At 35.1% G+C, this 27,721-nt stretch overlaps 1 protein-coding gene across 1 annotated transcript; it reads left to right on the top strand.

Moving 5' to 3' along the window:
- Positions 1–26,735, top strand: slc44a4 (solute carrier family 44 member 4). The gene is made up of 22 exons (XM_008422758.3): positions 1–316; positions 11,860–11,908; positions 11,988–12,061; positions 14,196–14,274; positions 15,287–15,386; positions 15,466–15,597; positions 15,680–15,740; positions 16,869–16,989; positions 18,243–18,326; positions 19,728–19,840; positions 20,018–20,140; positions 20,518–20,617; positions 21,676–21,768; positions 22,630–22,732; positions 22,806–23,065; positions 24,181–24,275; positions 24,396–24,499; positions 24,595–24,668; positions 24,774–24,844; positions 25,184–25,278; positions 25,362–25,446; positions 26,219–26,735. Exons 1-22 carry the CDS (start codon positions 277–279, stop codon positions 26,317–26,319), a joined length of 2,157 nt encoding a protein of 718 aa, XP_008420980.1. The 5' UTR covers positions 1–276; the 3' UTR covers positions 26,320–26,735.
- Positions 26,736–27,721: the final 986 nt, after the last annotated feature.

Below are 27,721 nucleotides of genomic sequence, written 5' to 3' on the forward strand. Positions count from 1 at the left end.
TAAATTTTCACTCTCTTCGCTTCGATCTGAGGAGTGATACCTCTCTCCCCATTGACTATCTGTGGCGGAGCTTTCAGGTGCGCATCCCACAGCAGGTGCGTTTGTGTCGTCAGCACGTAGTTAGAACTGCCAGGAAGGAAAAGATTTCCTCACTTAGTTACCATGGTCTGTTCGAACGCAGCGGAGCCACTTTTAGTCCAGTTTTAGCGTCTTGTTTTGTCCGGTTTAGCGGTTTTGTTCGGAGCGGGAGCACCGGAGGACGGCAGGTGGAGGAACATGGGGAAAAATGAAGAGGACAGACCGGACTCCGAATACGGTGAGTCGGCATCGCCCGTTAGTTTCCACCGACTACGTCTTTTCAGGGCAGGTTCACGCTGCATAATGTTCAGAGCATGTAGACTGAAAGTAGTAATATTTTAATTTACATAGCAGAAAACTAAATTGGATGTCAGGGTTTATTTTGTATTGAAACACCAGTGGTGGAGAAAGTACCCAAACAATGTACTTAAGTAAAAGTACAAATAAACAGACACAAATGTACTCTAGTAAAAGTAAAAGTACCACATTAATATTTTTACTTGTGTAAAAGTAAGAAAGTACTGGCTTTTAAAAAATACTTAAAGTATTAAAAGTAATACTTGCTAAATGTATTACCTAAAGGCTAATGTAATATAAGTGTACCTATCGTATTTAATTTTAATACATCAGTAATGCGCCACTTTAATGAACAATCCTGCAGATAATAAAGAATGTTTTAATGTGTTTATTCTCTGTGACACAGTTTAAATTTTAGATTTGTGATTTCAGGGATGGCCTGCTTCACTCTAGCATTCCTTAGTCATTTTCAATAAATTATAATATTTATGAAAAGCTCATATACTTAAGTCAGCTCACAAGTTAAACACATCATACATATTAATTTTCCACAAATTGTAATGATGATTAGCTCACAGCTAATGAAAACAGGACATTTGATTAGATTACAGAGCAATAAAAAAAACTTAATGCAGGAATGTGGGTCTAATTAAAAATATGTTTAATACCTGAGGCTCGTTTGTCAGTGAGGCTTGTCAGTCAGCCTCACTGACAATCGAGCCTCATCGGAACTTTACCTCGCAAAAGTTTTGCGTTTGTCTATTTAGTACAAAGTGTCCGCCTTGCTCTTCTAGAATGAGGGTCTAACGGTACTTTATGGCTTTGCAGTGGTTCAGTGGGCCTGTTCTCCTCTCGCCATTGATTACTTTCAAACTAACAAACTAATTTTAAAAAGCGCAATGCGACGTGGATGTAACGCGACGCTTTGCACTTGACGTCACTCTCTTCTATGAACTCCGCTCGCTCCGCCATGACGGACGTCAAAAAATAACCAGTGTGCTTCGGCAAAGCCTGTCAAAAACACACATCTGGTAGCCTAATATTGCTTTTATTTAGTTGATTTCGCAGTAAAACTGGTCACAGGGTGCTGCGCGGTCGGCTGCCCAAACAGACAAGGATAGAAACCAAACTTGTGATTTTATTGTATAACGTTTAATGAGGAAAGATGGAGGCGATGGGTAGCAGCCGTTAATCATAATGACTGTCAGTCCGTGGTGTGATTGCGGATTTGCAGCGAACACTTTTTACAATGTAAGAAGACTAACGTTCAAATACTTTATAAGTAAGTATTATTAGAAACATATCAAATATCGCAGTATGGAGAACTGCGATTCTAACCATCAGTAACCATGGAAACAATGTAGCCTAGCATGTATGGAAAAAAAACAACTGGTAGCTTTTCATCTTTTGTACGTTTTTAATGCTGCTCCTGTCTAAGGGGAAACGCTGTTTATGACATACTGATATAAATCATGTGGTGTGAATTCAGGTGGAGTCGGTAATTTTATAAACACGTCAGGAAGGAGGAGGTACGGGTCGGTTTCTAAGCTAGCTGTTTCAAACTTTTGTAAATACCGCCGTAAATACACCAACCAGGTGTGTTACGTTCACAGTCAAATTAGCTCGACTCGAACAAGTAAAAGCCACGAATAAAATGGCAAAAAACAATTTGGGAAAACAATTTGCTCTGTTAAATACTCCCATTCCTCACTTCCGACATCCATCATGGCGCCTCGAGTGATTAAGTGACGTAGTTACAAAGAGTCAATAGAAATGTAGTGAAGCAGAAAGTACAAATAAATACTTGATGTAAAAGTCGAAAGTACCCGCCTTTAAATCTACTTAAGTAAAGTACAGATGCATACAAAAAATTACTTAAGTATAGTTACATCCCATCACTATGAAATACTCCATTAGATTTGGTACCTGCTTGTTGTTTTTGACCAGAGAGAAGAACAGAATGATTATAGAAAAGCCCAAGATAGAAGGTGAGATGGGGAAATGAAACTGAGCAGTGGCAGCTTTAACATGAATGCATTCCCACCTTCATATTTAGTGTGTTCACATTTAATTTGTTGCTATCTTCTCTAGAAAAGCCCGAAACAGAAGGTGAGATGGGGAAATGAAACTGAGCAGCAGCAGTTTTAACATGAATGCATTCCCACCTTCATATTTAGTGTGTTCATATTTAATTTGCTATCTTCTCTAGAAAAGCCCGAAACAGAAGGTGAGATGGGGAAATGAAACTGAGCAGCGGCAGTTTTAACATGAATGCATTCCCACCTTCATATTTAGTGTGTTCACATTTAATTTGTTGCTATATTCTCTACTCCAAAATGCAATGTAATTAAATAATTCCCTTTAACTTGACCAAGATATAACCACTTAATTATTTGCTTAATTTTGCAGAGTAACCTCGAAAACATGTTTGATAGAGGTGGTTTTCTTTCAGGTTGCACTCAGACTGCAGTGAAAGGTTAAAGTAAAATCCATCCTTTTTGTCCATTTGAAAGAAAAAAACAATGTAATTAAAAGTCACTCAGCCAGTGTATCACTAAATTTGTTTGACACATGGAGTCGCATTAATAGAAGGTCCCACTTTCAGAGATAGCTTACCTATTTTTACTTTAAGTCAAGATATTCTCCATTGTTTTTTAATTATTCGTAATATTATGCTTGTAATATCAATTTATTGAAATTATTCGGCGAATATTTTTGCTATTTTAGCTTGTGTAAGACGAGGGCAGCTTTAAATTAATATGAAAAAGTGGAAATTTGTCATTCAGCTAAAGTTGATATTTGTCCTGTTGGTGCAACTTTTTTTTTAAATTAAATATATTCAGAATAAAAATTGAACCAAAAAATAATCCTAACTATTGTTTTAGAAATGAGTGAAATGTTAAATTGTTCTCAATTAAGTGGAACAAGACGTTTTAACTTTTATAATATGGGAACAATGTCTTGCAGTTTCACTTTTTCATCAGAATCAAGGATAAAAAAAGTAAAAAAAATTCTGTTTTTATCGAGTAAATTTTTGACCTTTCAAACTCAGAAATGTTCGGGGTTTTTTTTTGTTTTTTTCTGGAACATTTCTGAAATTATTCTCAAAATTAATTCAGCATATATTTTAAACAAGTAAAAGTAAAAAGTAGCTGTCCAAAAACTTACTCGAGTAAGTACAAGTTGCATTTAAAATTTAATCATCAGATGGACAAAAATGTAAAGTTATGTTGGCATTTTAAGTATTTCTTAGATAAAAATGAAAATTATTCATATAAATAGCAAAGACTTTTTTTTCTAAATAAATATCTTTCAAAATCAAACTTAGTTTTCAAAACTTATAAATGATCAGACACACATGCAGGCAAAACTGCATGTGTGTCTGATTTATTTATTTTAATAAAAACAAATTTATTCTTTGTTCAATGAAGTTTCTCACAGTGAGTAGAGAATCCAGAGATTTTACTCAAGAGTAGCGATACTTTATAATAAAGTTGCTCAAAAAGTTATTCAAGTAAATTTAACTGAATGTTGACTAATTATTATCATAAATTTTACTAAAAATTGTACTGACTGTTACTAGTAAATAAAACCATAACAATACAGATTAAAGACAAAGAGACGCAGTGAATAAGTGTTTAACTTTACAGTTTTTCTTCTGATTTTCAGCAGGATGTGATTTTGCAAGGTGTGTTTTTCTAAACTGGTACTTTACTGGACTGTATAGAAAATGACATGCTTGTTTTCTTCGGTAATTTACGTCATCAAACTCCTCTTAAAATCCCCAAGATGGTGCAACCGTGCGAGTTAAGGAGTACTGATAAGATAACTTATGATTGAGGAAATGTGAAACGTGACATGAAGAGTTATTCATTTAGGAAATAAGAAACAAATCTTTGAGTTCATAAAAACACACACATGTACTATATGTGTTTTAAATAAACTTAAAGCAAAAACAGTTGCAATAAGATTAGATTATAAATTCAAAAGGCAGGTTGCAATAACTTGAAAGGAATTTAGAGTGAAATTATCACAGTTTGTGGATCACAGTAATATCAAGCAAATATTTAATTTTACTTTTCATCCAGTTGTGCTAAATTGATCTATAGACAGCTTAATGTAGCTTTTATAGAGTAAAACAGGAGTACATTTCCACCTGAAAATGTCTAGGAAAAAATGTGCTAAAAAATAGAAACACAAGAAAATTATGTGATTAATCTTAGAAAATTTCTACAACAAACCAGTGATACAAACCAGTATCATTGAGTTTGAAAAGTTGAAAATTTACTAAAAAAACAAAAATAAACTAAGAGATTATCTTAGATTTTTTTTTAGGAAAAAATATTTAAATGTATGAGTATGGCAAGTTGAAATTTTACTAAAAAGGAAATTATTAGGCTAATTTGTAAAAAGTTGAAAATTTACTAAGAAAATTAAATTTTGAGATTAAACTTAGACATTTTCCAGAATAAAACTAGATCACTGAATTTGAAAAGTTGACAATTTTCTAGAAAAGACTCAAACTTTGTGATTAGCCTCAGAAATTTTCAAGGAAAAATGGTAGAAGATTTGCTGGATAAAAACTTTTCCTTTTCAACCTTAATATTGATGAAAAAGGTCTAGTTGACAATCTGCCAGTGGAACTAGTACCTTTTCCTTTACTATAAAAGTTAAAATGAAGATATGTCCACTTGAACTAGACCGAAATTACTTTGTGTTTTTGCAGTGAGAGTTAGATTTTCAAACACCAGCAGGTGTTTTTATGAATCAATGAATTGATGTGCAGCTCTTATTAACCAATCAGAGGTCAGAAAACACAAACCTGCTTATTAAAATCTCAACAAATCGTTTGTAAATTAGCCCTGAAGCTTTAGGACGTGTGTTTGCAGGGAGGATGAGACGGAAACGTATAAAGTTAAGGCGTCTCTCTGCACTTTGATCCTCTATTGAAACTCTCAGGACAGCAGAGGGAGGATCAAACATTTACTGGAAGAAGAAATGTTTTAAGCTGACCAATGATGCGGCCTCCAAGCGTCTCTCTGGAAACTGATTCTTAAATATATCTGCATTTAAAAATCAAATTAAAAACAACAAAAACAACCCACATAGTATGTAACCAGTATAATCATAAAAATTTTAATCTACATTAGATGCTGTTTTAAGCTTACACTTCTCAAATCATTAGCTATATTAACCATGTTGCGATAAAAACATACTTTCTTTACCGTTTCAGCAAAATTTCCAGTCAGATTATTAACTGTCCATGCAGGATTTAAACAGGAAATGGATCCAAAGGACAGAAAATAACTAAGCTAACTTAACCTTTGCCATCTTAAAGTACCAACGGTGTTTTAAGACATACAAATATATTTTCTTTCCTCCTTTCTGCTGTAGCTAATGCTAAATTTAATGCACTGAGAGATTCTAACCTTGCATACAAAATGTGTTTAATGAGCTGAAGTTATTTTAGGTGTCACCTGGATATTTACCTGCGGGGAGGGTTTGTTGACTTTTTCACAGCTAACTGTAGCACGAAACAACACAGACAAGGGTCAGTTCCCTCAGGTTCCTCTTCCTGAAGCTTTTAAGTTTTATTTATTTTACTTAAGAGGCCAAAACGTATACACATTTCTAAAGTTGTATTGTTAGGAAATCAGTATTTTTAGTGCAGCAATTAGAAGTTTTCTGTCAAAATGTGACTGAGAGATCCAGTCTCCAAATATCTGATGTTCTGGATTTAAAATTTCGACTCCAAAACGGTGGTGATCAGTAAAACGGTCTGTTAGGGCCAGTTTAGGTTACATTTTTTATTACTATTAGTATTTGTAGATTTCCACCAAAAAACTTGGAATTTTAAGATCAATTTCAGAAATTTTCTAGAAAAAACAAGGAAATAAGAGTTGATTTTCTTTTATTTTCTTTGATTAACCGTGAATAACTAGCAAAAGTGTTTTTAGGAGATTTGTGAAACACAGTTTGAAGATGGAACTCTGTTAATTGAGGAATTTTTGTAGAATAAATTTACCATTTTTTTTTAATCTTAAACGTAAAATACACATAATGTTTTTTGTATTTTTTATTTTTTTTGGTTTAGCTACTGCTGAGTGTGGTGTTCTTTCATCAGTTCAGCTTTTTTTGAGTATTTGTACTCCGATTAACAATCAATTACTAAATCAGTGGACGATTATTTCAATAATTGATTAATCTGATTGTTTCAGCCCTGAATCAGTTGAAGCAGAACAATAATCCAAACCACACCAGCTACTTCTGAATGGCTTAAACAAACCAAAAGTTTTTTTGATTGGCCTAGTCAAAGTCTGGACTCAGAGTGGGTCAAATTACTCCACACAGAACTGAAGCATGTCCGAATCTCCACTTTTTTAAAATGAGTCAACTCTGCTAACATGATGGTTGTGTAAAAATGAAGCTCATATTCTAAGTTTATTTGATTCTTGAGGACATTTGGTGGCAAAATGTACATAAAGTCTCAGACTTGAGCCCTGTTGAAGAATAAAACAATAAAAATGACATTAAAGCTGTTTCTGAGCCTCTACCAGCATGTTGAATGATAGATGTTATGTAAAAGTTATTATTTTGTCTGTAAAAAGGTTTTTTATTACATGGGGGGAAGTAACACTATTTCTCTTATGACAATATTTAAATCAACTTGGTTTGATAAACTTTTTCATCCTCTGTCCTGAAATCAGAGCCTTATTTTTCAAAATGTCTAATCATTACACACATTTAGTATTTCTGTAACTAGAAACTCAAGTCTTTCCTCCTCAGTGAAGGTCACTGATCTCTGATTTCAGCTGTAAAAATGCTCTTCAGTTTGACTGAGATCCAAAGTCCGCAGGTTTTAAAGCTTTTCTCTCCGGTTTTTACAAGGACATAAAAAACTTGAATATCTTTTATATCCGTGGGAGGGGAACACGGTGAGCGAGTGTCATTGTTTACTCTAAACACACACCAGACTGTGCAGAACTGAAATATGAAGCTCCGTACACAAAGCAACGTCAGTGGATAAGTTTATATTTGTAATTATTTCCTCTTTGCTTCTTCAGAGTGTTTTTTTTTTATTTTTATTTTTTTACTTTTTTATGGACCTTTAACGGAGAATAAAACAGAACTTGTACTACTTTAATCAAAATTTACTTCCTTTTTGATTGGGGGCGTTTTAAAACCATACTGTGACTTTTTTTTTCACCCTGATAACAAATCCAACCTCAAAATCGAACATGGCCGCCGTACATATAACATTTAGTAGACAAAGTAGAAATACTTTGCACTTTTGACTAAATCTTTTTCCCAATCAATATCATACAGATTCATGAACAAACATGTTGCTTTAGTGTTAGAAAGTACATTATTATTATAATTATTATTAGCTTGTATTTACTTTAGTTCACAGAGAACATAAATTAACAAATCCAACTGGTTTCCATCCAGAGACTGAAACATGTTTGAGTTTTGATCTCTAAAGTGAATGAAATATTGCAAATTTGTACATATTTGCCAAACTACTACCATCATTTCTTCAGAGTAAAACTGAAATCAACCAAAGTGCCACCAGTGGTCCCACAGTATGACGGCTGTGGATCTACAGATTGTAGTACTTAAACTTTGATCTTTCAGACTTTTGTCCCTCATGGCGAAATCTTACTGTAAATCTTTTTTCAGTCCTTCATAAAAAATATTTTATGGGTTGTATAATTATGCATTACATTTTTATTTATAAGAGGCAAGCTCCATCTTGGTAGGCAAACGCAGATGAACTGCGGCACCAAAAAGAAAGGATATTCACATTCTTGACCAAAGTACAAGAGGAATATATATCAGCAAATTAGCTGCTGTTGGGTCGACCCGTATGAGACGGATGTGGACAAACTGCCTCAGATCTCATGATATGACACAATTCAATACTTGGTGAACATGAAGAGTGTGTACAACATGGGAGGAGCTTCAAGGCCTGAAATCTGTAGATGCATAAAATCAATGATTATGTGAATAACAGGGTTCTGGTGGTCGGCAGAGTAAGTTCAAATAGTAACAAACACGTAGGCTACATGTCGGTCTTGGCTAGCAGATAAAAGCTACATTAGTTAAGCTAATTTAGCTAGTTGGGGTGAAAGTACTACAGTAAATATCACTGATATTTATCCTAGTTTTACACAGAAGTGGGTAGATTGCTCAAGTAGTTGTAATGTATTTAAATTGTTGTTTAAATTCCTTGTGGGCTTTTTTTTTATTGTTGTTGCAACTCCACAGCAACTGTCATGACCGCTAGTTACTGATACCTACCAAAATGGCTGTCAGCTCAGTATGACGTCACATAAGAACAATCTGTTCAATGTGGGGAAAGTCGCAGAACATCTCCAATCCAATATGGCCGCCTTGCATATAAAATTTTATCAGAGCTGTAGTAAAATTAGTTCTTGTTTTTTTGTGCCGTCTACCAAGTGGATTTCATGCAAGTCTGCTTACTGGATTTGCTTATCTTTTCTATTTTTAGTTTTTATATCTGGCGGAACGTGACTCCTAATTATTCGTGAAAAAAAACACAATATTTGGTTTTACAACTTCCTAATCCACTTTATTTATAGCTTCTGTTATATCTTGTTTGTTGTGTTGGTTACAAAATAAAATTTTAGTTCGTCAGTCTTTGAGTTAAACATTATTATACCATTATCAGTATAATACTTGAAAATCGTCTCAAAACGACAATATTATCTTTTATCACGGTAACTCTAGGGACAATTATTTATCATCCAGCAAAATGTGTTATTTTGACAGGACTATATGTTGCTACTGAGTTTGTTTTGAAGTAGAAGATGGATAATTTTTTACTAGCCTGTATTTGTAGCCATTAGCTTGGTCACTTAGTAAACAAACCAGAAAAATCTCTGGTTTCCAAAAAGTTTCATATTTTCTGAGGTAAAACTCACTGGATAAGTAGCCAATTTATTCCCAGCTACAAAGCAAATATCAAGTCTCTTCCAAGAACCACTTCATTAAATTCTAACAAACGTCTTTTGAGACTTCCCTCCCCAGTGGTGACATTTTGACCCTGACAAATCAGCCTTAAAACTATTTGTTTCAGGTTGAAACCTAAGAAGTTTGCTTGTAGTTGTGAATCTAAGACGTTCTCAGGCTGCACCTGCATGGTTTGCTCTGAACTTCCTGCATCCTGGTTCAGTATTTGCATCCTACTCGAAGCCTCTGGCACATTTCGGAGAATAATGTTGACACAGTCTCCATTCACTCCTATTCAAATCGGTCCCAGTGGAGGTAATTACAGCGGAGCTGCAGTAAGAAACGCCACTCCCTTTGGAAGAACAACTTCATCATCCTGTGTTTGCATGAATCAGAGAAAATTTCCACCTGCTGCTTTTGGTATTGTTCGATAAAGACCCGTTCAGCGAGTTTGGTTTTGCAGTGAAATGATTATCAAGACCTGCTTGTATTTGGTATGAGAAAAAACTCACTCAGCAGGTTTTTCCTGCACACTAACCCAAGGCAGAAGCTAACTCAGCTCGTTAAAATAAACATTTCTCATTATTCTGTTGAAACCAGGAAATGTTTGTGACACTCTATGCATGTCCCACATTCAAATGATATTTAGATTTCAGTCCGCGTGAGTGCAGCGCTCTTTAAAACGCTCTGCACCTGTAAAGCATAAATATGAAACTCACCGTTTATTCCAGGAAGCAAGCATGACTCCTCACAAACTCCTCAATGGTGCATCTCATGATAAAACGGGAAACTCAGTTTTGAAATTCTGTTCAAAAAGTAAAACTCTTAAATTATACATTAAGTTGTAATAATGGCTTACAGTAAATGAAAACTCAGTTTGAATGTTGCGTAAGGTCAATAAAAAAACCATTAAAGTTTTAATGTTATGGCCGGACTGTCATGAGTAACATGCCTGATTTTACAAGTCGTAAAAATGTTAACAAGGTCGTTAAAACGTTAACAAGGTCATTGCCAAAGAAAGCCGTCTGTCCAGAGACCTGAAAAGTTGAGTGGAAGAAAAAAGTGTGCATAAGAATTGGCCTTGATTTGTGAAACAAAGCCCATATTTATGCAGCCAAACTTATTTAAACTTATGAATTAAGAGTTTAATATTTTAAAACCTTTTCATTTAATTTACCAAACAATATTGAAAACGATGTGTAAAAAGATAAAACAAGTAATTTTTTACCATAACTTAAATGCAGCTTAAGAGAAACTGAGGTTTTAAAAAAATTAAAGGTGTCAGTTTATGGAACAAACAAATAAATGGATGTTTTGTGTATTTTTTGTTTTGTTTGTATTTGAAACATGTCTAATAGTCTTCAGAGCGGAATAGGTGATTTTCTTTTTATGTGACTTTAGAGCAGAAATCGTACCTTAATGTCAGGACTGAGCTCAAGCGATCAGACTGCAAATATTTCCCTCTGTTCCCATTTCCACATTCAGTAATCAACAGCTTCTTGATTTCTAACATAAATTGGAGTTTTGAATTTTACAAGATCAAAGAATTTCAGTACATTTAAAAAGTAATGGATTTGTATATTTCCACTTTATTTTAGTGTCCTGGTTGCTTTCTTTTGTATTGCATACAGCAGCCAAAATACACTTTTTGTTTCAAAATGCAGAAAAGGATAACACTGGAAAGTGTGTCCAGATTCTGGAGAGTACATTTTTATTTTACGTTTTATTTCATACACGTAATAATGAATATGAATGTAACAAAAACAAAAAATCCTGAGTCAGAAGGAGCAGAAAGAAGAATAAACTTATAAACGGTGAAAACACAAAATGTTACGAAGTATTTTTGGTTTAGTTTCTGGTACAAATATCTTAGTTTTGTCTTATTTCAAGGGTACTAATTTAAAAGTAACTTTTCAGCAAGAATTAGGAGCTAATTTTAAGTAAATGATTCCTTAATATTAATGAAAAGTATTAGTTTCATTTTCAGATTATTTTACTTATAACAAGACATTTTCCTCATGTTAATAAGTTAATTTATCTGCCAATAAAACAAGTAGTTTTTCATCAACATTAATGAATTGTTGACTTAAAATAAGCTCCTATATGTTGATAAAAAGTTACTTTTAGGATAGTTTTGTCTAATTTCAAGTGTACTAAGACATTTGCACTAGAACTAAAAATACTTGGTGCGTTTCGTGTTTTTGCAGTAAAACTTTAACCTTGAAATGTATCTTGGTTAAAAATGCAAGTAAATATTCTGACATGCTTTAAAAAGTTTTCCTTACTCAGTTCCACAGTAACTTATTAACCCTGAAAACTCAAGGAAACACTTTGTTTTAAAAAGCAACAGGAAGTTGTTGTTTTTTTCATATAGACACTGATAAACATTTCTGTCCGTTTCCTTAAGGTGATTAAAAGTTCACAATGTCTTCATTGCTACTGTTTACTTGATAATGACCATAAACAGTGACGTCCCCTGATTAATGTTTAATGACTGTTTTCTGCTCCCAGGTGAACCGACTCAGTTTGACCCAACCTTTGATGGACCCATAAAGAAAAGGTGAAACTTTATTTATTTTATTTTATTCTACTCTGATGTATTCAAATTCTTCCTGACTTTTCTTAAATTTTCTCCACAGAGGATGCACGGATATAATCTGCTGTATTCTGTTCATGGTCGTCATCCTCGGCTACATCGGCGTAGGAATCTTAGGTGAGTGAACCCAAAAGATCCAAAAGTTTCTGGAACAACTTCCACTGTTCATGCAGAGCAGTTTTCACATTCAAATTCAAAAAAACTTTGTGTTGTACTTAACATCTTCTATTGCAAGAAAGTTATGTTATACTTTTATAATTACACCCTGATTAAAAATAAAAAGTTTGCAGTTTGAATCATTCTTGAATTGTAGTTGGGGGGGCCACACAAACTCAGAGCAGGGGCCACAAATGGCCCCCAGGCCACACTTTAGACACCTCCAATGTAGAGGAACAAAGATGTGATGCACCAAAAATGCTTAATGGAGTTGGTTCCTCTCTATTTTAAGGGTTCATTCACGTTTAGTTCACTTTAGTCCAACTAGTTCATTTCTGTAAAAGTTTGGTTCATTTGAAATATGTGAACCAAAAAACTGAACTCTGGTCAGCCTACAAACCTGGGTCTCAGTTCGGTTAATGTGAACTCTGATGCGGTTTGACGCATATGTGAACATGAAGCGCACTGGAGTCCTCTCCAAAAGCAGGAAGTGGACTAAATCACAGGGAATTCTGGGTAAATGCAACCAAAACGAACAAGAGTCTAGAGCTAGCAGGAAAAATGGCTCATAGTATTTTTTACCAAAGACAATAGAGAAATCCTAAAGCCACTAAAATCTGATGCTAATCCATTTTTGTTTACATTTTGTGAAGAAGGAAGTTGTGTTCATTTCTTCTTCTGAGGTTTTCCTGCTGTTTCCTTCAGGAGGCTTTGTATTTATTAACGAGACATGAAAGACTTATGAAACTGGAGCAGGAAGGATCAGCAGGGCAACGGGGCGAATGGAGGACAAGGAAGCAAACTAACAGTATGAGGAAGGAGCAGAGAATGCACTGCAAAAACACAAAGTCTATTTTTAGTCTAGTTTCCAGTGCAAAAATCTTAATACACTTGGAAAAAAACAACTAACTTACAAATCACTTTTCAGCAATATATTGGAGCTTGTTTTATATCAATAATTCCTTAATATTGATAGAAAAGTTCTGGTTTCACTGTACTAATATATATGCAGTATAAACAAGGCATAAAATACTTGATAACGTTTTGAGTTTTTGCAGTGTAGGTGCAGAAGGGGGTGGAAGAATGAGGGAAAGATGGAAGATAAACAATTTAACTTATCTTGAAACTAAACAAACAATAGACAGAAAGAAAATCAATAGTAAAGGAATCCAGATCTAAATGTATTAACAGGAGATAAGAATAAACTAAAACTAAACACAGAAAGGAATTAAACTAATGAGGTAAGATAAACAAACAACAAAAATGACCAGAACAGAAACATACTGTAAATGTAGTTTATAAAAAATCAGAAAAGCGAGCTACACTGATCTGTATCTGTTTTGGAGTTTATGTTTTGGACATACTAGAAAACACTGATTTCCTTTCTTTCTTTGAACTGTTTTAAGTGTTTCCCTCTCATCTGTGAATGAAACTTCCTGTCATTGTGCAGCCAGCAGGTCTTTATTTCTTTGTCCTCAATCTCATTCCAGCACTCAGGGCACATTCTCTTATCTAGAGTCAATACATCAGACTGATTAAGCAGGTTATCTGCTGCCACAATATGTGTGTCAACCTTACTTCCACTGGAAACGTTTCAAAATCACTGATAATCGAATTTGGATTTGCTTTACTTTTGCTAACAAATCTGTCAAAGGTGGAAAAGTCTGTGGAAATGTTGAGAACAAACAAACCGCAGGGGTTTGATTTAGGATCAGATTTTGACCCAATAAGTCCAGGTATGAACTGGTTCTAGTTGTGTTTTTGTTTACTGTATGTGTGACATGGAAACTGGGAGCTGGTTCGTCAAAACGCGAAAGTGCAAGCTGCAGTGCCCCCTGGTGGCTGGGCTGGGTTGGGGAAATTAAAAAAACTGCTGCAGCCACATTAAATTTTCCGATTTTTGGGTAATAATTTTAGATTTAGATGTGGCTTTAAACAAACTTTGATTTGTTTCTTTTCTTTTTCTTTTTTTGTGTTGCTGCCTCCCTGCCAGGACTCCTTTGAAAAGGATGGTTTTTAATCCCAGTGGGTTTTTATCCTGGTAAATAAAGGCTAAATTTAAAAAAATGTTTAATTTCTTTGTTTTTCCGTTTAGCTTGGCTCTACGGAGATCCCAGACATGTCCTCTTTCCAAGGAATTCAACCGGTTGGTTCTGTGGCATCGGACCCAACAAGTAGGTCCTCAATGTTTTCATTATAATTTTCTAATAATGCAGCAGCATTCCCAAATTTGTCACATTACAAACACAAACTGCAATCTCTTTCATGTGGCTTTTATGTGACAGACCAACACACAGTAATGCAGAGATGTGAAGTAGAAACAAACTGATGGTTTTTAATATTTTCTCACCAATAAAAACCTAAAAAGGAATTGCATATCTCTCTTCAGTAATACTCAGTGGAGCCACCTTTCACTGAGTAAAATTTAATATTATACAAAACTGATTTATGTAGTACTATGGAGTACTAGGGCCACACTAAGAAAATAAAGAAAATAGAATTATGACAATCATAAAATTATGAGAATAAAGTCATAATATTTAGACTTTATTCTTATATTAGCAAATTTTATTCTTGTATTATGACTTTTGTCTCGTAATATGACTTTTTTCTCATACGAGTTTATTCTCATATTATTTAGTCTTGAAATATTACGACTTTATTCCTGTATGACTTCTAATAGTATTATTGCTTTGTTCTTGTAATTAAAAAGAAAAAAATAGTCAGCATGGCCCTAATACTCCATCGCAAAGTATTTATTTACATTATGAAATTGCCATTATTCAATTATTTTATGAAGTTTAATTGTAGTTCTAAATGTTTATAGTATTTTTATTCAAATTAGATAATCCTTTCTTCTACTGCCTGGATTACGCGATACCCGATATGCAAATTAGGTGATGACATCATCTGGTGACTTCTAGAAGGAGCTCCAGTAGCAGTCAGTCTTGCAATAAATCTTTTTAAAAAAGCCTCTGACTGAAGACACTAAAATAATGCAAGCCACACTTTTCAGAGTTTATTTCTTCTGTGTACTTTGTAGAATGCTTTGTTGCTTTAACGTTAATGAAAATACATTGAACTTTATTGTAATCTGTAAAACAAAAAGAAGTGAAAAAGGTTCAGGGGTGTGATTACTATATGGCAGCTTTAAATCTTGTAATAAAACCTGATTTTCTCCTCCAGAGACAAACCACACTTGTTCTACTTCGATATTCTGAAATGTGCGTCGTCTGTGAACTTTCTGGTGACGACTCTGAACGGGTTGCAGTGCCCAACCACGCAGGTACAGACTCCAGCTTTATGTTTGCTATACCGCTGTCTGAATTCACTTTATTTAACACAAAGCTTTTATTTTCCCCCAGATTTGTGTAGAAAAATGTCCTTCAACCTTCTGGGCTGTCAGCCCTCTGGATTATATCCCTGCAAAACCAGCAAAGGAAGTTTTTAATCAAAGCTTATGCGTCCCATCATTGGACCTGAAAACAACCGATTTGGTGAGCTACAGCTTTTTGTTGCTTCTGTTTTACCATAAATCTGAATTAGTTTATTTAAAACTGTAAATTATCTTATTTTTAGAGCGTTTCAGAAATTGTGAGCAAAGAGCTCTGTCCTTTCTTCCACATACCAACAACCTCAGGTGAGGAAATATCTTTGATTATTCCTGTGTACGACAGAGTAGTAAAGTCAAGCCAAGAAAGATAAAACAGAAGAAAATTACAGAAATTAATAAGAGAAAATTACAAGAATAAAGTCATAAAATTGTGTAAATAAAGCCACAATTGTAGCATAAACTCATACAAGTTAAAATAACACCTGAATAAAGTTATATTATGAAAATAATGTCTTAATATTATAAGAACAAAGACGAAAATTACCAGAAAAAAGTCGTGGTAATACGAGAATAAACTCGTGTTCCAAGAATGAAGTCGCAGTATTAAGATATAAAGCTATAATGTTTTGAGAATAAAGTAATGTTACTTAAATAAAGTTGTAGTAATACGAGAATAGGGGCTGCACAGTGGCGCAGTTGGTAGAGCTGTTGCCTTGCAGCAAGAAGGTTCTGGGTTCGATTCCTGGCCCCGGTCTTTCTGCATGGAGTTTGCATGTTCTCCCTGTGCATGCATAGGTTTTCTCCGGGTACTCTGGTTTCCTCCCACAGTCCAAAAACATGACTGTTAGGTTAATTGGCCTCTCCAAATTGCCCCTAGGTGTGAGTGTGTGTGTGCATGGTTGTGTGTCCCGTGTGTCTCTGTGTTGCCCTACGACAGACTGGCGACCTGTCCAGGGTGACCCCGCCTCTCGCCCGAAACGATAGCTGGAGATGGGCACCAGCAACCCTCCCGACCCCACTAAGGGACAAGGGTGCAAGAAAATGGATGGATGGATGGATAATACGAGAATAAAGTCAAAATAACAAGAACAGAATTGTAATATTTTGAGAATAAAGTCACAATATTACCAAAATAAAGTAATTTTAGTAATAATACGGGAATTAAGTTTTAATTTAACCAGAATAAAGTCGTATTGAACACTGCAGCTGATGTGTTTCCTTACTAGTAAAATAGATATAAAATATAAACACAGGATGCTCAGCATTCCTCAATTTATCACAATTATAAGTCTCCTTTTAAGATTATAACGTTATATTACGACTTTATTCCCACAATGTTATGACTGCATCATCTTGTTTAAATATTAACCAGTTTTACCAACTTTAAAAGACAAATAATTCCCCTTTATTCAGATCTCTCTCTTCTTTTTTCAGCGTTGGGGAGATGTTTCCCCGACATCCAGAAACTAGCTTCAATCCCTGGCTTTTTCGCCAACACGCCGGGTTTGCCGAGCTCGATTAACGAGACGGCGAACCTCATCAAGAACGGCACTGGGTAAGACACAAACCGCTAACCGTGAAAATGTTTGCAGCACCAACAGATGGTAAACCTCAGCTTTTCTCTGCCTCCTCCCTGCTCCTCATCACCAGCTCACGGTCAGTGGTTGTGAGTTTTCATCGGCTTTAGCGTAGCAGCTGGGTGGCGGTGGCTTCAGGGACGCACGCCGGCCTCTAGACGCCTCGCAAAACATACTAGTTTCAGGCGCCGTAGTTTGAGTCTGCTACTTTAATCTGATGATTAAAGGAGACTTTTTAAAGTCCGTCTTGTTTTTTGTGTCTGTTTGAAGGAGAAATGGGTTAATGTAGAAACGGCTCTGTAGTGTTTAAGGTGTTTGTTCCTGGAGAGCTACTAATTCAGAGGCAAAACGCCTCAATTCAGCTCTGCAGAGGGTAATCAAGATGCAGGGTGCTTGAAATCCTTGAAATGCTTCAATGTCAATTACGTCTTTTCAAGGTTTGGAAAATGCTTGATTTCTGTATACAGTCCTTGTAAGTGGTTGATATTCAAACTGCACAGTTTGGTAATAAAATGCAATTTAACGCTTTTAAAAAGTAAATTTGGATTAACTTTATTTACAGGTGAGACCAGATGTTTTCAGAAATCTAATAAAAAAAAACGCAAATTTTTTTTTTCTCTCTGTCTGAAGTTAAATCAGACTAAACTTGTTTCAGGTAAGTTTTATGGAGCTAAATCGGGGCCATAAAGTTAGCTCAAAAATGTCTGTTTTAAAACTGGAAAAAATTTCAAAGCTACTTTTTTTTTCATTTTTAATAAAAATGTGCAAACTTGTTTTCAGGTGAGTTATATGGAGCTAAATTAAAAAAATGTCTGTTTTGAAACTGGAACCAAAAATTTGAACTGAAAAAATGTAAAAATTACCTGTTATTCTTGTCTTATTTTTTTCCGGTTTATTATTTTTCTTGGTTACAAATCTTTTATTTTTTTCAGTTTCAAAATTATTTTCCACGTTCAAATCTTCTTTTTCTTTTTTTTTTTTTTTTTTTTTTAGTTTAAAAAAAAATTGCAAACTTTATGACCCCAATTTAGCTTCATATAGTTCTAAAAAACCCAAACTTCCCTTGAAAATGCTTGAAAAGTTATAGAATTTTACTGGAGTTGGTCATTCCTGTTTTAGATGAACGCCGCCATGTCGTCTTTCTTTAGTTCTTGTTAAGTCTTGGTTTTTATCCAAAGTTTGAAAGGAGAGCAGCTCTAATGCAACTTATCTTTGAATTTCTCCTCATTAGAGACATAATCAACAGCTTCAATATGAAAAACGTTGTCCTCCGGATCTTTGAAGATTTTTCATCAGCCTGGCCGTGGATTCTAGTGTGAGTTTTTAGCTGAGCTGCACCAGTTTCACATTTGACCACTTTATGTGTTAGAAATTGTGTTAGACTAACACAGTTTCACTTTCCAGATGTGAGTTAAGCATTACAGGTTCCCTTTAAATGTAACATTTTGTACATTTTGTACTTCCATATAGGTCTCAGCTGTTTCCAGCCATTTTTGACAATAAGTTAACTTTTTTTTTTTTTTGTTATCTGGGGAGAAAAAAGCTGTTTCAAAGACTAAGTCACATTCCATGGCACTGTGCCGTTACCTAGCAACCCCAGTCCGTCACCTAGCAACCCAAGCAGAGCTTCAGCACATTTGTTCAGCTGGTTTTACTGCTGTTTGTGCTGATTCAGTTAATTTTTAAATAACAAAATAAACATTTTATTGCCCAAGATTCTAAAACATAGTATTCCTTTAGTGTATGTTTGATAATGTGTGACAAAAGATGAAACCGCTGTCAGCAAATGGCTTTTTTTGAGGTTTCAATTCAGGAGTGTCGAACTCATCTTTGTTTTGGGCCAAATCAAAATCATTAATGCTCTTAAAGGCACGGTTGTGCCAGAATATGTTGTTAAAACCTGTTTATCAACATGAACTTAAATTATTCGCCAAACTTAAATTATCAATGAATTCTTAAAATTAAATAAAATTATTTAATTTCAGTCCCTCCAGGATTTTGTTTGTGTTACTAATTTGGAAATATTTGCACTTATTTATGACGGTAAATGCGACTTTTTTATCACTCGCTGTATAAATAATGGACTATAATCTGACATCAGATAAGGATGAGGCAGCTGTTTAGTACAAGTAAGAAAGTTTGACAATTTCTGAGAAAAATCTGCAATAAACTCCCAATTATGTATTAACACAAAAAAGTGTGGGTATTTGTTGATTTTGTGTGAATTTCCAGAATAATTCACAAGAAACTGGAGGAACTGATTGACATAATTTGGCAGTAGACGGATAAAAATTACATTGATTTTATGGCCACATTAAAAACAACGGCGGGCCGGATTTGGCCCACAGGCCTTGAGTTTGATACGCATGCTTTAATCGATTACTAAATTAGTAGACAATTATTTGTAATAATTAATTTGTCACAATTAATCCGATTAATCGTTTCACCTGCCGAATTCGGGATTGATGTGACAACCTTTGTAGTTTCCACACATAAAGTAATAAAAACACGGACATAAGGCAACTGGAAAATTACAAATAAAAATTAGAATGAAATAAAAAAAAAAATAATTGCAGTTTTTTTGTTTCACATCATTAATCTTTAGGAGAATTAAGTATTTTTCTTGAAATAAATTCATGTTTTAAGCTTTGATCTCCTGTTGTCTCGTTGGTAACTGGTTTCCTCCTGCTGCTCCTGTCTGTCTAACTGGTTTTAGTGGTTTGGTGATAGCCATGGTGGTCAGTCTGCTGTTCCTGCTGCTGCTGAGGTTCATCGCTCCAGTCATGATCTGGCTGATCATCATCGCACTCCTGGCATCTGGCGCTTACGGTAAAAACTCAGCTGCTTTCATATTTACAGCGCTGTTGTTTTTTTTGTCTTGTAGCTAACGGCTAACGGCACTTTTAAAGTCTTTTTTTCATTGCTGTTGTGATCTTAAGCTGTTTTTCTAAATTTTAGCTTCCGTTTCTTAAGATGCTTTGATTAATCCGTAATTTTCCAACGCAGGAATCTGGCACTGCTACTGGGAATACAATAACTACAAACAACAGTCTGCAAGCATCACTAACATCGGATTCACCTCTAACTTTCAGACTTATCTGCAAGTCCAGGAGACCTGGCTGGCCATTAGTAAGATTAGTTTTGTTTTCAATCCAAATGCGTTTTGTGTTTTCAGTTAATTCTCAGTTTTTAAGAAAATTGTTGACGTTTTGGGTCAGTAGGAACCTGATGAGATCAATAAATTGATGGAAAAGTCTGGAACAAATGACAATAATTGTTAGTTGCTGTTCTAATCTGCTTTTATTGCTAGCATTTACTTTCCTCAGCAGTGTTGTGAATAATTTCCTTAAAAATGTTTTCTGTTTATTCTTTTAGAAAATGAGATTCCCTGAATAAATAAAAAAAGCAGATTTCAAATTACGGGACAAAAGCTACAGTTTTATCAATGATGCTTATTGAATGAGCAGCTGTGAGTGATTGGTGTGGATAATTTCTCTGACCCTCAGTGATAGTCCTCTGTGTGGTGGAAGTCATCATCCTCCTCACCCTCATCTTCCTCAGAACCAGAATCCTGATAGCGATCGCTCTCATTCAGGAGTCCAGCAGGTGAGTCGGATCACAACTGGAAAGCAGTAAAATGGCGGGGAAATAAGCAATAGAAAACCTGTTCAAGGTATAACTAGAGCTATATTTTTTTACTTGGTGCTTGTGCGCTCCATTTCTATTGCTGCCCTGGGTGACTGTCAATAACTGCGTTTCCATTGACCGTCTGTAACCTGTCAATATTCGTCTCAAGTTGACTTCATTGTGTTTATTCTAACAAAAGAGGAAATCAAGATGGTGGTTCACATCAGTCCAGCAGCTTCTGCCCCTATACATTAAATAAAATGTAATAAATAAACTACAAAGCAATAGCTCCCAATGAGCAGTTGGCAGCAGTTAGCATTTTATTTTTAACCCTCTCAAAACAAAGCAAAACATAGCAAAATCAGTCATGAAACACTGTACATGATTCAATTTGTCTAAAATGTATGTTAAAAAATAATATTTGTAAATAAAACACAGAGCTGATTCTAATACCACAGTTACCGACGGCAACAGAAAAAAAGGGGGAGGAGCTGTCAGTTACTGGTTTCTATGGAAACCACCAACTGCCAAGAGCATCGCAACAGAACTTAAATATGGCAATAAATGTCTGGAGAAACAACTTGTTGACTTAACATTAAACATTCAAACAGTAAAAAAAACCAAATTGACAAACTTCACATCTCTAATATTGTTAAAATAAAACCCTGCTACACATGTGATTGCTCAAATTGGAACTACGAAAATAAATCTGCTAAATAGAAACCTGGCAATGTCAATTAAAGAGTTGTTTTTTTAGCATGAACAGGCTTATTTATGTGTGATTTTATACAATTTTATTTATTTATTAAATTGCATTTCTTATTTAATGGAAACACCACATTTGCAAAATTGTTTTTTTTTTGGGGGGGGGGGTTATATTAGCGGAATATTAACAAAGTTTTGTGCATATTTGTAATGGATACACAGCCTGTGTTGCCCATAACAAAACCCTCTTCTGATTGAGCTGCTTCGATTCATGTTGATTTTGTATAAAGATGTTTGTTTTTGAGACATTAACTCCTGTTTATCACCTGCAGAGCGATTGGTCACATGATGTCTTCCCTGGCGTTCCCACTGGTCACATTTGTTCTGCTGCTGGTCTGCGTCTCCTACTGGGGCGCCACCGCGATGTATCCTTTAACTTTCCTGAAGCTAACGGTTATAAATTGCTAAATTAGTTCACTGAATAATCTGTGAATCGTGATAAATCATTTCAGTCCTAAATATTTATTTTCATTTTCATCTTAAAATACCAAAATATCCTCTTTGTTTTGCTCTGTCTGTCTATAATTTTAAAATATCGAATGATTGATGTTTTTATCAGTTACTCAGTACTTTTTACTTGAGTAAAATTTTTGTATGCCCTCCTTTGGCTACTGTCAGTGGAGGTGGGCAGAGTATGAACTCTCACTTGAGTACAACTGCTTCAACATATTTTTACTCAAGTGAGTAAAAATTAGCCGTCTAAGAAATTTCTCAAATAAGAGTAAAAAGGTATTTGGTAAAAAAGTTTACTCGAATACTGAGTAACTGATCAAACATTTAAAAATTAAATCATCAGACAGAACAAAATATAAAGTTAAGTGGAAATTTTGGTATTTTAAGGACGGAAATTACAATAATTCATATAAGTCAAATTCAAGTGAAAGAAAATTAAAATTTCCAAATCGGTTTCTTTCAATATAAAACTTATGAAACTTTAACAAAAACTGCAGGTTTGTGTCTGTTTATGGTGAATTTTTGGTTAAAACATGTTAGTTTTTCATTCAGTGGGTAGAAAATCCAGAAATTTTACTCAAGAGTACAGATACTTCCTGATAAAATTATCCAAGTAAAAGTAAAAAGTACAGCGTAGTGAAAAGTTCCTAAAAGTAAATATTTTCAGAAATGTTACTCCAGTAGCTACATGTAACTGAGTAGATGTAAGTAGTTACTGCCCGGCTCTGACCGTTGGGCTCCAGTGTTTGTTTTGGCTGAACTGGGACCTGCAGATACTTGGCCACGTCAGGAGAGCCCATCTACAAAGTGGTGACTCTAAATTCGTCGCACGGCGGCTGTTCGAGCATCACCGGCAACGTGACCTGCAACCCTCAGGTTGAACCATGACCTCATACGTTTTCAGTACAGGGATAATTTCATCACTAACGTCTCTCTGGCTTGCTGTCAGACTTTCAACTCATCACATTACCCAGGGTGCCCTTCAGCCAGCTGCATCTTCATCAGCTACAACGAGGAAGGCCTCTTCCAGAAGAACATGTTCAACCTGCAGATTTACAACGCGTTCGCCTTCCTGTGGTGTGTGAACTTCGTCATCGCCCTGGGGCAGTGCACGCTGGCGGGGGCCTTCGCCTCCTACTACTGGGCCTTCACCAAGCCGGACGACATCCCCGTGTTTCCTGTGGGTGCCAGCTTTTTGCGGACGCTCAGGTAATGTAAAGAGTTTAGTTATTTAGATTTCTGCGACTGAAAGTGAGATGTAATCCTTTCATTTATAGTTTAGCGACGTTCAAATTATTATTCCTCTAAAGTAAAAGAAATATTAAAGCTCCATCTGACGTTTTAATTAGGTTTTACAATCTGTTGTATGTAAATGTTAGACTGTGTGCTCAGAAAAAGTGTTGTTTTTCTGTTTTTATCTGGAAAAAATGGCCCACCACTCAGAGCGCTGAGGCGTACGGGGCGTCCCAAGAACCTAGTAAAAAAAAAGATAAAAAACTTAAATATAAACCTTAAATGCAAAACCACAATATCTTATCAAGTATTTTTGGTCTAGTTTCTTAAAACACTTGCAATAAGACAAAAATAACTTGCAGGTAACTTTTTGTCAAGATATAGCAGCTTGTTTTAAGTCAACAATTCCTTAATATTAATCTTAAAAAATTTAACACTTCCAAAGGCATGTTATTTTACTTGTAGCAAGACATTTTTCCTGGTATAAATGAAATAATCTGTCAGTGGAGAACTGTGCTGTTACCTAGCAACCCCAGCTGTTCCCAGCTTGTTGCCTAGCAACCCAAGAAGAGCTCCAGCACATTTGGTTAGCTGGTTTTACTGCCATACAATGGCTGCTGGAAAAGACAAGTGTTTTGTTGTTGACGACTTACCATCCAGAAACGACTCACTGCATTTTTTGTCTGTGCAGGAGGCTCTACTAATGCTTTTCAAAGATGCAGAGATTTATAATTGCTCATCTGATTGCAGCCATTTTCAGTTGTGAGTGTAAACGTTGAGTTGGGGGGCGTTGCCAGCAGCAGCTTATTTGTATTTAAAGTGACGGGACGCCCTAAAACAGCTCATACTGGAAGGAGCAGAGCTGAGCAGACTAACATCTCATTATTTAAGAATAATTTGGTGTCAAAAATGTAACAAACATGTGTTGCCCATAAATCTATCTTAACCTGTTCAAGACGTCACATGATTTGATAGATTTATTTAGCAAAATGTTTTACTGTGCTAAACCTAAACCGCTGTGGTCACCATGCCTCCTTTCTGGTTATATTCTCATTTAAACTGGGATTCGTGATGTTTATGCTGTATTGTAGGTTCCATGTTGGCTCTCTCGCCTTCGGTTCTTTAATCCTGACGCTGGTTCAAATCGTGAGGATTATACTGGAGTACATCAACCACAAGACCAAATGTAAGTCCCCTTCAGCTGATTTAAAATGTTAAGATGGGCAATGTGCTGTAAGTAAATAGTTTTAGATGAGAATGAAACGGATTTTTGTTTTTGTTCAAAAGTTTAATGTCTCGTTTCCAGCGGCTCAAAACCCTTGTGCCCGTTTTGTTCTCTGCTGCTTAAAATGCTGCTTCTGGTGTCTGGAGAAGTTTATAAAGTTCATCAACAGGAACGCCTACATCATGGTGAGGAATCAGTTCATTCAGTAACACATAGAAATATCAGATGATACCATGAAAAGCTCATAATGTTTCCTAAATATTTCTTTTTTTTTCGTCAGATTGCTATTTATGGGAAGAACTTCTGCGTCTCGGCCAAAAACGCTTTCAGTCTGCTCATGAGAAACATCGTAAGGTTTGTGCTGCGGTCTCGTTAAAGTGATCAGATCGTTTCCATCCTCTGCCGCCGTTTGTGACGCGGTTCTGGTTTTATGTTCCCTCCTCCTGCTCCTCCTCACAGGGTGGTGGTGCTCGATAAAGTGACCGACATCCTGCTGTTCTTTGGAAAACTGCTTGTGGTTGGAGGAGTAGGTGAGGAAATGGGTTCTGTTTTCAAAAACACAAAATCTTATCAAGTAGTTTTGTTTAGTTTAACATTTAAACAGTTTACTTGAAATAAGGCAAAACTAACTTACAGGTAACTTTTAAGGAAGATGTAGAAGCTTGTTTTTAGAAAATAATTCCTTAATATTGATTTTATTTTTCATGACTTTGTTCCCATGTTATAAATGGAGTTTGTACTTTTTATCATTGTTCAGGAATTATTTCCTTGAAACAAACTCTTATATTTCACAGAAATGTTAATTGTAAGTAAATGATGTCTCCCTGCAGGAACTAAAAATGTTAAGTGTTGTTTATTTTTCTCTTCAGGTGTTTTGTCGTTCTTCTTCTTCTCTGGACGGATCAAACTCCCTGGCAACACATTTCACTCTGAAACGCTCAACTACTACTGGATGCCAATTATTGTGAGCTGATGATCACTCTATTGTCTATCATTAACCACCGAGCTGTATTTTATATCTATCCATGTATGTTCGTGTTGTTTCAGACTGTGGTGTTTGGTAGCTACCTCATAGCTCACGGTTTCTTCAGCGTCTACAACATGTGTGTCGACACGCTCTTCCTCTGCTTCTGTGAGTAAACGCAAATCACAACTCGGACATCACTACTGTACCGTCATCCGTTATTACCACCAAGAAATATCTCTCTAGCTAGCTAACCTTACCTAACCTAGATAGATTAGTTAGCTTGGTTAGCTAGCTGGCCTGGGTTATCTAACCTAGCTTACATAGCTAGGTTAGCTATGTAAGCTAGGTTACATAGCTAGGTTAGCTAAAAGAAAATAACTTGTCATTTAATCCTCCCTGCACGCAGCAAAAACATTAAATCTTACCAATTATTTTTGGTATACTTTTTAGTGCAAATATCTTATTAAACTTCAGCCAAAAATTTTCTGTAAGATATAGGACCTTGTTTTAAGTACATAATTTCTAATATTGATGAAAAAGTTAAATGTTTTGCCACACTGTAAGTGAAATAATCTGCCAGTGGGACTTTTTCATGAATATTAATTATTAGCTCAAAACATGCTCCTGTCTTGCAGAAAAACTACTTGCAAGTTAGTTTGATCTTATTTCAAATATACTAAGATATTTGCACTACAAACTATACAAAAATACTTGGTAAAAATGTGTTTTTTTACAATCAGGGCAATAATTTAATTCAATGAAATGTTTAAAATAATTGCAAATGTAATAAATAAGGCCGACGTGGAAAGGAGGATAGAAAACTGAGATATATGAATTTATTCCAAGACTCCTTTTTTACGCTCATGTTCCAGTACCAGTAGAGGGCGCTGTTTATTACTATAAGTAGCTGATTAAAACTCGACTGTTGTTCTCACAGTGGAGGATCTGGAGCGTAACAATGGATCCCTGGAGAAGCCGTATTTTATGTCCAGAAACCTCATGAAGATCCTCAACAAATCCAACAAACAGGCAAAATGAGGAAGACGTCTCTCTTCTTCTGCTCCCTTTAATTAGCCCGCTGTGCTTTATTCCCCCTCCTAAATACGTTTACCAAAGTTAAAATGCTTTTTGCACCTTTTTAATTAGTTTTTCATGTTTGTGAAATCCTAATATTTACTGTTTAATTATGTGTTTTATTCTATCTGGATCTAGTTTCTGATTTCCACGTTTCTTTTACCTTAAGTGACCTTCTCCAGTTTTTACATCAGTTTGCTCAGATAAACGGCTTTTAATGTAACATTTCAAATCACATCAACTCCATTGTTGTGACTTTTATTTATAGGAAAGAATGCATAGAAAAGTTTTAAACATTTAAAAAAATATATTTTATACACTGTACTGTATTTTATGCATTTGATTGTAATAAGAATTGTACAATAAAATTGTAAATAATGTTTCAGTCTACTGTTAAGAAGCCTTTTCTTTTCTCCGATCTTGAAGTTTTTACATTTAATAACATTGACCAAATCAATCTGTTAGTTTTTCCACATAGACTTGAGCCTTAAAATATTTCATAAGCAGTACATTTTTCCTTATTACATTGAAAATATTAACAATTAATCAAGCAATTTAGTAAAAAAAATTTTACAGTACAGACTGTTGAGACGCTTTACCAGGTCGAGAAAGAGTCACACTGTTAGACAAAGGGCCCATAGTAAAGAGTTACATGTTTGATTCTGTTAGACACTCAGGCTGATTCCTCAGAGAAACAGAAACTTATCAGGACAGAGACATGGTGTGATTTCAGGGAGAGTCTTCAGTCCATATAATCAGCTACCCTCCTCCTCCTCCTGAGACGCTGCAGATTTTTTTAGAAACTTCTCGGATGTAATGGTAAAAGCGTCTCCTTTCAGCGCTGAAAGTGAATAAAATAAGTAAAGTCTGAATGATTTTCTTGGCTGATTTTATGCTCCGTGTATCAATACAAATTATGATTCATTGACCGGGATTTCCATTCCCAACAAGACCCAAACATGTATTTTACTGAAAGAACAGTCAGAGCAGCAGTTAATCCAAAACTGTTCAAATACAACATCTACGTTTCACATTTAAGATAAAATGATACTCATGTGTAAATATGTTCTACTTTGAACTCAAGTGGAATAGTTTTAGCTTCACTTGGTTCAAACTCTGTAAGAAACAAAAAAGCTTCTAATCTTTTTGCTATCAATTGGTTAATGCAAAAATAATCAATTAGCTCTAAACAGAAAAAGCTGAGCTTTTCATGTTAAGTATTTTTTCAATTGCTACAAATGATCAAGCTTGCACTAAAGGAATGTTATTACATTTTATGCAATAAAATGTTTATTTTATTTAAAAAGAATTAAATTGTCTTCATGTGTTTCTAATATTGGATAAACAGGGTTGAGTGGTTAAAGTC

Source organism: Poecilia reticulata, chromosome 11 (assembly GCF_904066995.2).
Source record: "Poecilia reticulata chromosome 11, P_reticulata-male-v2, whole genome shotgun sequence".
Lineage (NCBI taxonomy): Eukaryota > Metazoa > Chordata > Actinopteri > Cyprinodontiformes > Poeciliidae > Poecilia > Poecilia reticulata.